Source organism: Chelonoidis abingdonii, chromosome 9 (assembly GCF_003597395.2).
Source record: "Chelonoidis abingdonii isolate Lonesome George chromosome 9, CheloAbing_2.0, whole genome shotgun sequence".
NCBI classification, from domain to species: Eukaryota; Metazoa; Chordata; order Testudines; family Testudinidae; genus Chelonoidis; species Chelonoidis abingdonii.
In genome coordinates, this window is record NC_133777.1 from 37,123,684 (window position 1) to 37,137,219 (window position 13,536).

The following is a 13,536-nucleotide window of genomic DNA, read 5'->3' on the forward strand; positions in this document are numbered from 1 at the left end:
CCCCCAAAAGGTGAGGTAATGCATATTGTTGTAGAATGGGTCCAATACTGAATGACAAAAGAAAAGGCCAGGGCAATACCGGTCTGGCAAGTGATACAGGATGCAGACAGGAACCCATTCTAACACCCCTCATCCACGGAGCATGTTATCTCATCATAGAAGGCAATTAGGTTAGTCAGGCCTGACTTGCCCTTGGTGAGTACATGCTGACTATTCCTGATCACTTTCCTCTCCTCTAAATGCTTCAAAATTGATTCCTTGAGGACCTGCTCCATGATTTTTCTAGGGACTGTGCCAGCATTTCCCAACTGATGTAATTTGAGGGTTTGATTTCCCCCCACCCCCCCCTACCCAATGTGAAATGCTCACTGGGGAAAATCTGGATGAAAACAAATCTCCTTTCACTGTCCTTCTATTTCCCTAGGGCGTCGTCTCTGTGCAGTACGCAGGTCCCACCTCTGAGACCCTGAGTGTGCTTTAGAGACCTTTGGTGTAGAGAAGGGGCACTGCTAGGAAACCAACCATCTCCTTTGCCTCTTGCCGGCTGCATCTACGCTGGTCACTGCAGTGCCTTGGCCAGAATGGTCCGAGTCCCTGCCCGTTCACAGCCAGTGTATTGTTCTGATCCCTGGGCACTGGTTCCAGGCAGCATTTTCCCCAGGAATTGATGGGAGAAGGGGTGTTTGAATTTGCGGGGGGCGATGAGACCAGGAGGGCAAAGATAGGGGCGGGCTTTATGACACCAAAGTAATAATTTGAAAAACACATGACAGTTTTCGATTTCTAAAACAAAAAATGTTTAGAATGTATTTAATTTAAATTGACTTGTGAAAAAATTAATTGTAGTATAATAAAAGTATTTAAGACAGAAACTCCCTGACCTAACGACCTCTTGAGATAGCACCAAAACGAGATAACGACCATGGCAAATAATGCATTTTAAAAACCTTGGCCTCCTAGGAAACGTATATTGATATAAGTTTCCCAGTCACAAATCTAGCATTCTGGAGCAAAGTCCCTAAAACATACTAATCTAGTTGTCCCAGGAACAAGAAATTATGTTAATTCCTTCTATATGTGCATAAACTGTCATGAAATTTCACTAAAAAAAGAGGAATTAAGCTCTCTCTGTGGCCAGCTTCATACGTTTTCGTTGGCAAGGTGATTTGGCGCTACCTCTCGGCCCCACATTTTAAACATCATAAAACACCAATAAACACCAGCATTTGAATTTATGATGATTTATTGTTGTTTATAAATCATCATTTGAAACGATTAGGTTGGCTAACATCGCCGAAACGAACTTGCCGATACTGTCAGAACAAACACAGCTGTGTGAGGAAGCTTGTCTTTGCTTAGACCTTTCAAACCTATTCTGCTTTTTCAGTTACAAGTATTTGATCATATATCTGCTTTTAAAGTGTGTAGTAATGTTTCCATTTCAGTTCAGAGTTCCAACGCCAACTAAATGGAATTGTTTTCCAACTAGAAAATTAAAACACCTCGATCTAGTTGGAAAACGACTAAATTGGCAACAGTGCGAGTTGATGGTAACTAGTTAACTACTGGGGGTTGACGGGGAGTTCTGGTGTAGGGAAATCCCTGGTCCCAGGTTTCCCCCCCGAGGGAAAAGAGCCCAAACTATCATTGCTGCTGTTGAGCAGAAACCCCCTTCCCTTCAGATTAGTCTGGATGTGTTGTTCTTTCTAATGAAACAAACTCGCCATTGGGCCTAACTGATCTGCCCGTGTGCCCCCACCTGGAGGATCTGTATCTAATGAGGTGGGAAGGGGCCTTCCAAGGGGCCAGCCCTGCCCCTTTAATCACTCTCTTACTCCTTAGGCCATGGACACGGAAGTTCTTGCTTGTCTGTTTCCCCTTGTAGGCCCCCTCCTGGTTTAATAACATAAGAGGCCGCTTGCTGCCTCTCTCCTTCCAAAAATCTCTCTCTCCTGGAGTGAACAGCTCCCTACCTGGCTTGCCCCTTTCCCATCTGTGATGAAGTGGGACTGTTCTTAATGTTTCCTCTGAATACTGTGTGGGTGCCTCAGTTTCTGGCTGACACTCTGTCTCCGTGGCAACTAATGGCCCAGGCTCTTCCCCGCTGCAAGGGGATGGCTAAAGGTGTGGGAGAATAAAGAGATCGGGTGACCGGGAAAGAGACAAAGGCCAGAAAGGAGGGGTTGGAGGGGGTTTCAGTTTAGGGCTGGCTGGGGACGGGAAGTGAGGGCAGACGTGGGTGTCTGCCTCGCTGGGCCCCAGAATGGACCCGGCTGAGGGTCTGGTTGTCTGTACCTACAAGCTCTGTTTTAGACTGTGTTCCTGTCATCTAATAAACCTCTGTTTTACTGGCTGGCTAAGAGTCACATCTGACTGCAAAGCGAAGTGCGGGTGCGTGCAGGACCCTCTGGTTTCCCCAGGACCCCACCTGGGCGGACTCGCTGTGGGAAGCGCACAGCGGGGCATGTGCTAAATGCTCCGAGGAGAGACCCAGGAGGTGAAGCCGTGTGAGCTTCTTGCCCTGAAGATAGTCTGCTCCGAGGGAGAGGAGGCTCCCCAAAGTCCTAACTGGCTTTGTGAGGAGCAGTTCCAAAGCATCACCCAGGGACTCCGTGACACCATATCCTAGCCTGCCAGTGCCAGTGGGTTCATCCCTTCGCGTTGCACGCAGTCTGCAACAGACCTGTCCTCTAGGAATTCCTGCCCAGTTCCAGGACTCACAAGCCCTTCACCCAGCCCCACAGCCCTGCTGGAGGGCGGGCTTTGAAGCCCCTCGCTAGGCCGTATGACTACTGTCCGTGCTACCATCTGTGCAGTGTATCCTGCTCGTCGCCTCTGAAGGGCCCCTTTTGTCACCAGGAACACTTCTCCCCCCAGCTCCCTGTGCACCGGGATCCAGACCTGAGCGTCCACCTGGGACCAGTTCCTCATGGCTCCTACTGGACTGGCCCCTTTGGGTCACATGAGAGAGCCATAAGGGTGCTGGCAGGGTCCCAGCTGTCTGTCCAGCTTAGCGTCTGCCATGTATCACACACCGCTCATCCAACAGGGCAGCGGTGCTGGAACCTCCCATTGACTGCTGCATCCACCTCGAGGCTTACGGGGTGCTGGAACTGGCAGTGCTGAGCATGCAGGCGAGTGCAGCCCAGGGGAGCTCCAGAATGGCCTTGGTTTCGGTGTAGCCTCCTGTCACAGGCGCTCTGGGTCTGGTGACATTAGAGTGATTGTTAACCATGAATCCTTGGCCAGCCCGTGCAGGGAGCTTCAGTGCCTGGGATTCCCAGAAGAGGAAGATCTCGCTGTCTATGAACTTGCCGAGTGGTTTGAGTGGCTCTGGGGTCAGTTGTGCCCAGTGCTGCAGATACTACGGAGAACACTGAGCCCATGTGCTGTGAAACGTCACCGCTGGGACGAGGACCTGGGGAAGAGGCACAGCTCTGAACTCAACACGTTGGGTTTTCAAAGCCCAAACCTGCTGTCATCGCAGCTGGGCTCTTGCAGGGGCACTGCTCCCCTAGTGGCTGTAGGATCCCTTGAAGTTCAGCCTCTGGCTTTGACATTATAACTCAGTGGGCCCAGATTGGGGCTCGGTGGGGGAAGAGTGGTACCAGCCAGTCCCCTCTGCACTGGTGATGTGACTGGCTGTTGATGTGCTTCCCCCTTGTCTCTGGAAGGAGAAGTGTGTCACACTAGGTATGATGGCTAGGCATTTGTATCAGCTCCCTGCCGGACTGCCTGCTGTCCCAGGCAGCTACCATTGTCTGCTGCTATCATTGTGTGACCTCGGCAGTGTGCACCCACTCCATGCCTCAGTGTTCCCGAGTATGAAAACTGGGATCAACCCCCCTTTGCAGAGTGCTTGAGGGAAGGCGCTCGGGAGGCAAAGCATTTCTGCATTACCAGGGCTGGAAGCGTGTCTCTTGGGTCCGTGGAGATCCCATGTGGGGTGGACAGGAGAGAGGGCTCTGGAGGGGTGTCGTGGGGCTGCCCAGGTTCTCTGCGCTGGGTTCTGCAGGAGCCCTCGGGCTCTCCAGCTTCGGCCCTGTTCTGCTGCTTGTTCTTGGATTCTGAGGGGACCAGCACGGTCACTGGGCCTGGCCTCCTTGCTGAACGGGTGCACGCCATCGGCTGGGGAGTGAGAGCTCGGAGCAGTCCGCCACTAAGCCTTGCAGACAGCAGTGAGCTGCATGCATTGGGGTCGCCACGGCAGAGTGTGGGTGCTCCCTGGGCACTATGGCCCATGCTCCAGAGAGAACACGAGGCCTTTGTTGGATACGCAGCAGGTTAACCTGTCCCCTTCTCCCTCCTGCTCCTTCCCGAGAACCCGCTCCTTCCCGAGAACCCGCTTCCTGAGGCCCCAGCGTGCTATGGGGGAGGCAGGCTGGGTGGAGGTGGCTGGGCAACGTGGAAGGGCCGACAGGCCTGTGCTGTCTGCAGATCTGGCCTGCGCCCATCTCTGCCTTTCCAGGCCAGCAGGAGAGAGGAGGAAGCCATGGGGGCAGCTGCAGAACAAAGGGCAAGCGTTAAAGTCAGTTGCATGTCAGCCGCCTGAGGGGACAGCGCTCAGAGCTGGATAGTGCCCGTGGGACGAGGAGCTGCAGGGCCATATGGAGCATCCACTGGAGTAAACACAGCGGGATGAGCTGTGCTCTCCCTTGGCGTGGGGGCCGGGTGCCACTGCCCTGGAGCAAACCAGCACATGAGTGGTCTGCTTCCACCACACCCTGGCACATTGCAGGGCTGTAACGATGCTGGTTCTGGCAGGACCCAACTGAGAGTGCCAATTCAGGACAGATTGCTTAAAACACGGCAGTTACAGCCCAAGGCTGGGGTTTTTTCACCTCTAAGGCAAACCAAACCAGACAGACTAAGAAGACTTTGGTTTCACCCCACTGGCTAACCACAAGTCACACAAGCAATTCCCTTAGACACTCCAGTTCCCCAGTATCACCACCAGTGTCACTCATTATGGGGACAAATGGTTATGAAATCCAATACCCAAGTAAAAGAAAAAAGGTTCTCCTGATCCCAAAGGACCAAGCCCCAGACCCAGGTCAATATACAAATCAGATCTTACCCACAAATCACACTGTTGCCAAACCTTTAGAATTTAAAAGCTAAAGGTTTATTCATAAAAGGAAAAGATATAGATGAGAGCTAGAATTGCTTAAATGGTATCAATTATATACAGCAATGGCAAAGTTCTTGGTTCAGGCTTGTAGCAGTGATGGAATAAACTGCAGGTTCAAATCAAGTCTCTGGAGTACATCCAGAGCTGGGATGGGTCATTCAGTCCTTTGTGGAGAGCATGGGTGGCAAGTTTGTAGAAATTTTGGTGGTGCCCAGAACCTGCCCCCCTAACTCTGCCCCCCCAAACTCCACCCCCCACTTGCCTAAGGCTCTGGGAGGGGTTTTGGGTGGGGGGAGGAGGTCTAGGGTGCAGGTCCTGGGCTGGGGATTCGGGTGCAGGGTGCAGGCTTTGGGATGGAGTTTGGGTGCTGGGTGCAGACTCTGGGCTGGGGCAGGGGGTGGGTGTGCAGGCTCTGGGACTGAGTTTGGGTGCAGGCTTTCGGCTGGGGGTGGGGTGTAGGAGGGGGTGAGGGGTGCAGGCTCTAGGAGGGAGTTTGGGGGCAGGAGGGGGTGTGTGGGAAGGGGGAGGGGTGCATGCTCTGGGAGGGAGTTTGGGGATAGGAGGGTGTTCAGAGGGAAAGGCTGTGGGGCTGAGGATGAGGGGTTCATGATGCAGGAGGGGGCTCAGGGCTGGGGCAGAGGATTAGGGTGCGGGGGCATGAGGGTTGGGGCTGAGGATGAGGGGTTCATGATGCAGGAGGGGGCTCAGGGCTGGGGCAGAGGATTAGGGTGTGGGGGGATAAGGGTTGGGGCTGAGTATGAGGGGTTCATGATGGAGGAGGGGGCTTAGGGCTGGGGCGGAGGATTAGGGTGCAGGAGGATGAAGGTTGGGGCTGAGGATGAGAGGTTTATGATGCAGGAGGGGGCTTAGCGCTGGGGCAGAGGATTAGGGTGCGGAGGGATGAGGGTTGGGGCTGATGGGTTTGGGCCATTGGAGAGACTCAGGGCTAGGGCAGAAGAGCAGGATAAGGGCAGCCTGCCCTGCCATTATGGGATGGGGGCGCTAGGACCCTGGGGCAGCAGACAGCAGTTCTGCCGGGAGCCGCTCCGCGTAGGAATGTGCAGGGACGCAGCAGTGGGGTGATGCGTAGGGGAGCAGGGGCCGGGTCCCGATCCAGGCAGGGCCGGGGGAGAGACCCAGCTCCAAATATTGGTGGAGCAGGGCCCCCAGCCCTGAATATTCCTGGTGCCTGAGCGCCACAAAAGTATATAACCTGTTGCCTATGGTGGAGAGCTTCCTTGTAGCAAAGTCCCGCTAGAGTTATGAAGCAGGATTGAAGACCAGATGGAGATGAGGCATCAGCCTTTTATAGTCTTTTCCAGGTGTAAGAACACCTCTTTGTTCTTACTGTGGAAAATTATAGCAAAATGGAGTCTGGAGTCACATGGGCAAGTTCCTGCATACAGGCCTATCTGCCTTCTCTCAATGGGTCAGTTGTATAGCGGATGGTCCTTAATGGGTCATCAAGCAGGCTTGGCAGAGCTAACACCAACTGGTCTGGGATGTTTCCCTGAAGCATAGCATAAGTTTGAAATACAGACGATATAGAGCCAATATTCATAACTTCAACTACAAAATTGATACACACATACAGACAGTATAATCATAACCAGCAATTCATAACCTTGTCTTAGACACCTCGTTTGACCCCCTTTTTGCAAGATTTGGTGCCACTACAGGACCTTGGTTGCAACCATGTTCTATACGGTCCCAGTTCAAGTCAATAACATGACAAGGGCTGTGTGTGGGACCTGACGGAGACCAGGACACAGCCACGCTCACTGGGGCAGCTCTCTCTGTCCAATGTGGGGCAGCATAGGGATGGGCAGCATGAGCTTACCAGTGCTCTTGGCTCCTTGGGGTGATGGATGCCTGTGGCTCCCTGAGACACTGGGGAAGTGGCTAAGCTGGGAACACCTTTGCAGGAAGAAGCTGTTCTCTTGGGAAATGAAATCTCTGCTGTGTGTTAGCCTGCAAGTCTGTAGGACTCCCCAACCCCCTGGAGGGCCATGGTCCCTGCACCTGCTGGCTGGCCATGCTGCCCCATGGCGCATGCCAGACCTGGGCACTCCAATCTTGTACAGCCAGGAGTGGCTCCCTGGCTTTGCACGCAGTCTCTGCAGGGGGGAGGTGGGATCTCTGTTTTGTTTGTGCCAGTGGATCTAAGGATCTGTGTGGGCTCCCCTCTTGGAGCAGCGTCACTAGCCTGCTTCCTTCCTGTGCGAAGCCATAGCATTGGCACATGGTGCCATGCAGGATGCTGCTGTGCCCGTGCCTAGGGCTAATACTGAGCCCCTGACCCAATCCATGGGCTGCTGTAGGTGACTGGGGCAGTGGCAGAGGGAAGCCATGGAGGTGTCTAGTTCTGCGCATCACTGAAGGTGCGATCAGTCCCGCTCCACTGCAAACAGAACAAGCCGAGAGCAGCTCCTTCCTCCAGAGCCAGCCGCTCCCTGGCTTCCTGCCAGGGGGGCCAGCAGCAGCCACTTATGGGGCTTGGGTTCCAGGGCACAGCTCTTCTGCTGCCAGCTCTGTGCTCAGCCCAGGGGCTAACTCGCTGTCCTGCAGTGTCTAGGCAGAGAGTGCATGTGCATTTGCTAACGCCGGTGCTAGCAGCATCAGGAGCCCCAGCGTAGGGTACTGCTGGCACCACTTGGGTTTCTAGCACCATGTTTATCAGCCCTGCATGGGGCAGGGATAGACGATTGTGCTAGATTTCCAGCTCTGTGCTGGTGCCCCCAGCATTGCAAACCCTGGCAGAGTTGGCATTAGCTGCGCTGAAAGGGCAGGTCCGTTTCTCAGCAGAGCTAACACCTGGGAAGCTCTGTGTCCAGCTGAAAGCCCAGGGAGGCTGAATGGACTCATTGAGCCAGGATTCCTTCGGACTGCAGGCCCTAGCGCTGAGCAGCTTGCAGACAGGGTCGGCTCTGGGATCTCCTCTGAGCACCGGCACTCGCGACCTCTATCTTGAGTCTGAGTGATCCGTGGCCCACCGCAGCACAGCCCTGGGACGCTGTGTCCAGGAGCTGGTTTGGGTGGAAGAGCGCCAACCCCACTTCCTGCCACACTGGCATTTCTGCACAGCCGCGGACCATGCCCAGCCCAGGGGAGCTTGGGAGAGATGACGGCCCCAGCCTGAGCGGGGCTGGTGGATTTGAACGGCGCCTGCTCGCTGCCCGCTGCGTGTAATGACATGGAGCTGTGCTCTCTTAGTTAATTGCTAGTTCAGGTCTTGGAGCTCTCAGGGAGAGAATAAGCTCTTCTGGTGTCTGGAGCTTTCTGAAGTTGCATTCCCAGCTTAGCCCTGGCAAGGGCCTTTGCTTTTCCCTGATGCGCTTAAAACATTAGTGGTTTGGGGTTTTTTATAACTGGAACTTTCTCAATAAGCGTCTAGGAAACCAGCGTCTGGTGCGTAATAGGGGTGGGCACCAGCTGATCCGCCCCGCTGGAATGCCGCTAACCTCAGGGCCCAGCTGGGGGCCGTCTGCCAAGTGGCAACTAGCCAGAGCTGGTTAACGAGAGCTAATCCTCTGCCCTTCCTCTGGAAAGGGACTTTTTGGAAATGGCGGCGGGTGTGTGGGGGTGTATGTGTGTGTCTGCGTCTCACTGCCTCTGGATCGAGCGGGCTCAGCAATAAGCAGAAGCGGTCTCTGCTAGGGCGTGGAGGGGCCCTCCTTGTGGCCTGGGATCCCCAAGAAGCTTGTCCTAATACCTGTGAGCCTACGCCATGGTCCTGGTTTGCGCAGGTGCCGCAGGAGAGAGCTCTAGAGTGCTCTAGCTGCCTTTCTCCATGCACCAGCTGAACTGGCTTTACCTCTGCCAGCCCTATAGACTCCAGCCCACCCCCAGAACCAGGCTGGCCCTGCAGAGCCAACAGGAGGACAAAGCAGACAGCTGTTTTCGGTTGCGTTGGTGGGCGGGGGAGCTAGTGCATGCACAAACAAGCGGGAAGGGGCCATTTCACATAGCGATTTCTCAGAGCAGAACCTGGCTTTTTAACTCGGGCTTTTCCTCTTGAAAGCACTATGCATACATTAGCCCTCGCCGGTCCTGCGAGCTAGGCCGATAGTATTTGACTAGGGAAACTGAGGCACAGAGGTTGTGCTTTACTCAAAGCCACAGCAAGTCAGGACTGGGACACAGGGGTTTCCAACTCTCTGACCTTTGCTTAGACCCCCCCCCCCGCCCCACCTCTGTGGCTACAGGGGGCTGAACAGGGTTTTGGAAGCTTCTGGCCATGCCTGGGGCCCAGTGTGTATTGAGTCTGGCTGAGTAGAAAAGGCCTTTGTGTTGGGTTGGGCTAAGAGACCATCTGCAAAGTCCTAGGATGAAACAAGCTCCTCTCTTTCCTAGCTCGCTGCGCTGCCTTGGCCGGCATTGCTCTGGCTGGAGATGTCCCTGGGCAGGGGCGGCACGGCTGTGTGATTGCACTGCCAGCGTGGCATAGCCTCCTGCCAGTGCTCCCCTCCCCTCGCCACGACCAGAGATGACAGGGTGCAGAGTGGCGGCTGTAGTGTTTCCCAGCCGTGTTGCGCCCAGCTGTGCTCCTGTTGCTGGGAATAGCGCATCCTCCCGAGTTAGACTGACCAGCGACTTTCTGCTCAGAAAAGTGACTGTGTGAAACTGGCCCCTTCCTGTGGCACAAACTGGCCCAGAGCTGTGCTGTTAGTGCTCCTGTGGGCCTGCACGGCCAGCCCGGCTTGAAGGAAGGCGCTAAGGCCTGGTCCACTTCATGCAGCAGCAGCGGCATTGCTTGCTGAGCTCAGTGACACGTGTGCAAACCCAGTGAAGGTCACGGGAGAGACTTCATTACTGGGGCTCAGCGAGACGTCAGGAACCTGGCCTGGCTCTTGGTTCTCAGACAGATTATGCAGGGCTGGCGGATCAAACTCGTGTGGCTCTGCCAGGCTGTGCACACCCCTACTGCTGTGCAAATGGTGATCATTGGGTCTCCTTCGTGTTTTTCAGAGCATCCAGGGTCACGAAAACAACAAGGATTCCAGGCTGCTCTGGATGAACGCCAGCGATTACGTCCTCTCCGTAGGATTCAGCCAGGTATGGCCCCCTGCTCACTTAGCTAGGATTGTTCCTTCACTAGGGCTTTCCACCGCCTCGCTCCTTTGCAGATGATGCCATGGGTCTGCCAGTCACTCTGTACGTCCCTCCCCTAAGGGGCAGCTGGTTCTGTAGGGGAGGCCAGCTCGCCCACCACATCTTGAATGGAGCGAGAGCAAGTGCAATATTGGCAGAGTGCTGTGCCCACCTCCTGGGCTTTCCAAGTTCCCTGGCAGTGGTAGCAGCCAACTAGAACAGCCAGACCGACACTTTGTCATTTCTCCTCTGAGGGGCTGCCTGAAGCTCTCGCCGTCTGGGGAGAATGAGGAGACGAGGTGACCCTGCCAGGATTTGAACCTGCAGATCTGAGGGGGATGAGGGCTCTGAGCAGGGCTAGACGACACCAAGCCCAGCTCCCCTGTGCTGCCTGCTTCTGCAATATGCTGCAGCGCGGAGCTGTGGTGCTTGGAATACACCAGGAGCAGACTTGTGGGAAGGGCTAGCGTGGCCGAGCCCACACTGCGTTGGAGCAGGGTGTGCTGAGCAGGGAGCTAGTATTGAGCTCCGTCCCCAGTGGCCATGTGCGAGCGAAAGCCCCTGAGCTCAGCGTGTGTTGCCGTTTGCTTGCAGGGCCATGTGCCGGGCGGTTACTCTGGATGCAGCCTGCGTGCTGGGATCTGAGTGCTCCTGCTGGCCTGTGCACAAAATGACAGCTGCTGACCCATCACCGTGCCCATATTTTCACCCTCTGAGCAGTGAGGTGGAGCTAGGGAAAGCGACAAAGTCCATTGGGAATAGTTAATCCCGACCTGTGGCATGCAAGCGAGCAGCGAACCCGGGGAAGCAGGCTCACCAGTGCCCACTGAAGCAGCAGCCAGGGTAGGCTTGAGAGAAATGGCTTGGAGTCGGCCTCCGTCACCTCTCGGCTCCCCCAGCCCCTCTGACCCCACTGCCCATCCTTGGCACCACTGAGTGCTGCACTGAAGATAGCCAGGAGCCGCAGGGCTTCACCCCTTGGTATCTGCCTCTCTGCTAGTGCACTCCACGGGGATGGATTCCCCTTGGAACAGTGCCTGATGGGCAGCTGAGCCTGCCACGTGCCATGGAAGATGCAGGGAGAGGGCTCCAGGCAAAGTCCTCGCTGTCTAGGGAACACGTTCCCCTGAATCCGGTACATATCGGGGTCCCCTCTCCTTGGGGGGAGGTTCATGACTGCCTGCCCAGGCTGCCTGTCCCTTTCAGAAAGGGAAAGAGGATTGCATGCTTTCACTGCCTGTTCCCCCAACAGCATAGCCCAGGGTTCCCCACAGCATAGCCTGTCCCAGGATTCACTGGGGGTCACCCATGTTCACTTTTGTCCAGAACTTGCTGCTTTTGAGCCCCATGTGGGGGTCGTTCCCTGGTGTCTCACCCCACAAAAAGGCTCCCACCTGTGTCCCCTTGCTGGAGGTTCAGCATGAAAGCCCCTGCCCTGCAGCCCTCCGGCTCTAGTCCCTGCTCGTCAAAGCCAACCGCCGTTAGGCCTGCAGCTTCTGTGGCGGCTGCTCAGGCCTGCATGTGGGCCTGGGAGAGGGAAAACCCCAAACGGCAGGGGGAGCCACTCCCCAGCAGGGAAGGTGTCTGGTTTGATCTCACTGGGCCGCCCCCAGGGGCCTCAGAGCCATGGGCACAAACCACTGCTCTGTGTATCCCATGAGGGACTGGCTATGCTTCTAGGGCCGCCTCATTGCCGGTGGTACTGCCCCCAAAGCACTGCGGCTTGGAGCCCGACATCTGGCCGTGTATGTCTGTGTCTGTGTGTATGTGTACATGTACACGACCAATAAGCATGTGTCTTTCTGCTCTTGCAGATGAGGGAGCGTGAGGTGAAGTTGTGGGACACACGGCGATTCAACAGCTCGCTCGTCTCCTTCGCGCTGGACACCTCCTCAGGGTAGGAGTGCGGCCCCCGGTCCCAGAACTGGGGGTGGCGTGAGGGGCCGTGCTGCTGACAGTTACTGGAGTGGGGGGCTCTGAGCTCGGTCTGTGCCTTGTGGGGTTGGGTTTGCATCTGGCTGAGCCAGGAGGGGTGTTCCCAGTGAGACCTACCAGGCTGCAGCTGCCCATTGTAACAAGGCTGCCTGCCCCTTTCTGGGCCTGGAGGCAGAGCCCCTTCAAGTACAGACCCTTGGGCTGGAAAGGGGCACAAAGGCTGAGGGAGCTGCAGGAAGCAAGCTGGGCCCTGTGGCAGGCCCTGGAGCTGAGTGTCCCAGATGGGAGATCTGGGATGAGCTGCCGGAGCAGGGAGGGGAAGAAGCTGTTGGGTTGATGTTGAACCGTTGGGGTTGAGGGGGCATAGAAGATGGTTGGTGTAGCCCATGAAGGGGCCTGAGTAGACTCTGGGCATGGTGTTAGCCAGGCCAACAGCCCACCTCTGTGTCCAGAGCCCTCTGCCATGAGAGGCAGTGAAAATGCGTGCGGTGGCTTGTAACTTTGGCATTGCCAGCACTGGGCATGAGCGGACGCTGGCTGCCCACTGGAAATGCCTCGGTGCTCCCAGCCTCCTTCACTAACCCACCCCTAGTGCTCCAGATGTGCAATCACTTTCCCTCCCCCAGCAGCGCCCAGCTGTGTGGGGTGAAGAGCAGGGATTGGGGGGTGGAGTGGGGGAGGTGCTGGTGCCAGGGAAGGCGTGGCAATGCCGGGGGAGAAGCTGGTGCCAGGGGGTGTGTGGCAATACTGGGGAGGGGTGTGGGGGAGATGCGGGTGCCAGGGGAGGCATAGCAGTGTCAGGGGAGGGGCATGGGGAGATGCTGGTGCTAGGGGAGGCGTGGCAATGCTGAGGGAGATGCTGGTGCTGTGGGAGGTGTGGCAATACTGGGGAGGGGCGTGGGGGAGGTGCTGGTGCCAGGAGAGGTGTGGCAATACCTGGGAGGGGCATGGGGGAGATGCGGGTGCCAGGAGAGGCGTGGCAGTATTGGGGGAGGGGCAATGGGAGATGCTGATGGCAGTGAGAGGTGGCAATGCCGGGGGAGATGCTGGTGCCGGGGGAAATGTGGCAATGCTGGGGGAGATGCTGGTGCCGGGGAAGGTGTGACAATTCTGGGGGAGATGCTGATGCCGGGGGAGGTGTGGCAATGCCGGGGGAGATGCTGGTGCCAGGGGAAGTGTGGCAATGCGGGGGGAGATGCTGGTGCCGGACGAGCTGTAGCAATTCCTGGGGAGATGCTGGTGCTGAGGGAGGTGTGGCAATGCTGGGGAGGGATGTGGGGGAGATGCTGGTTCTGGGGGAGGTGTGGCAATGCCGGGAGAGATGCTGGTGCTGGGGGAGGTGTGGCAATGCTGGGGAGGGATGTGGGGGAGATGCTGGT

General features: G+C 56.3%; 1 protein-coding gene across 1 annotated transcript in view; it reads left to right on the forward strand.

Moving 5' to 3' along the window:
* CORO7 (coronin 7) overlaps nt 1–13,536 on the forward strand; it is a 173,134-nt gene that overhangs the window by 51,100 nt on the left and 108,498 nt on the right. Inside the window, exons 6-7 of the mRNA XM_032781656.2 lie at nt 10,100–10,186; nt 12,037–12,119. Of these exons, the coding sequence (XP_032637547.1) occupies nt 10,145–10,186; nt 12,037–12,119 (125 nt within the window). The 5' untranslated portion in view covers nt 10,100–10,144. The remainder of the gene's footprint in view (nt 1–10,099; nt 10,187–12,036; nt 12,120–13,536) is intronic.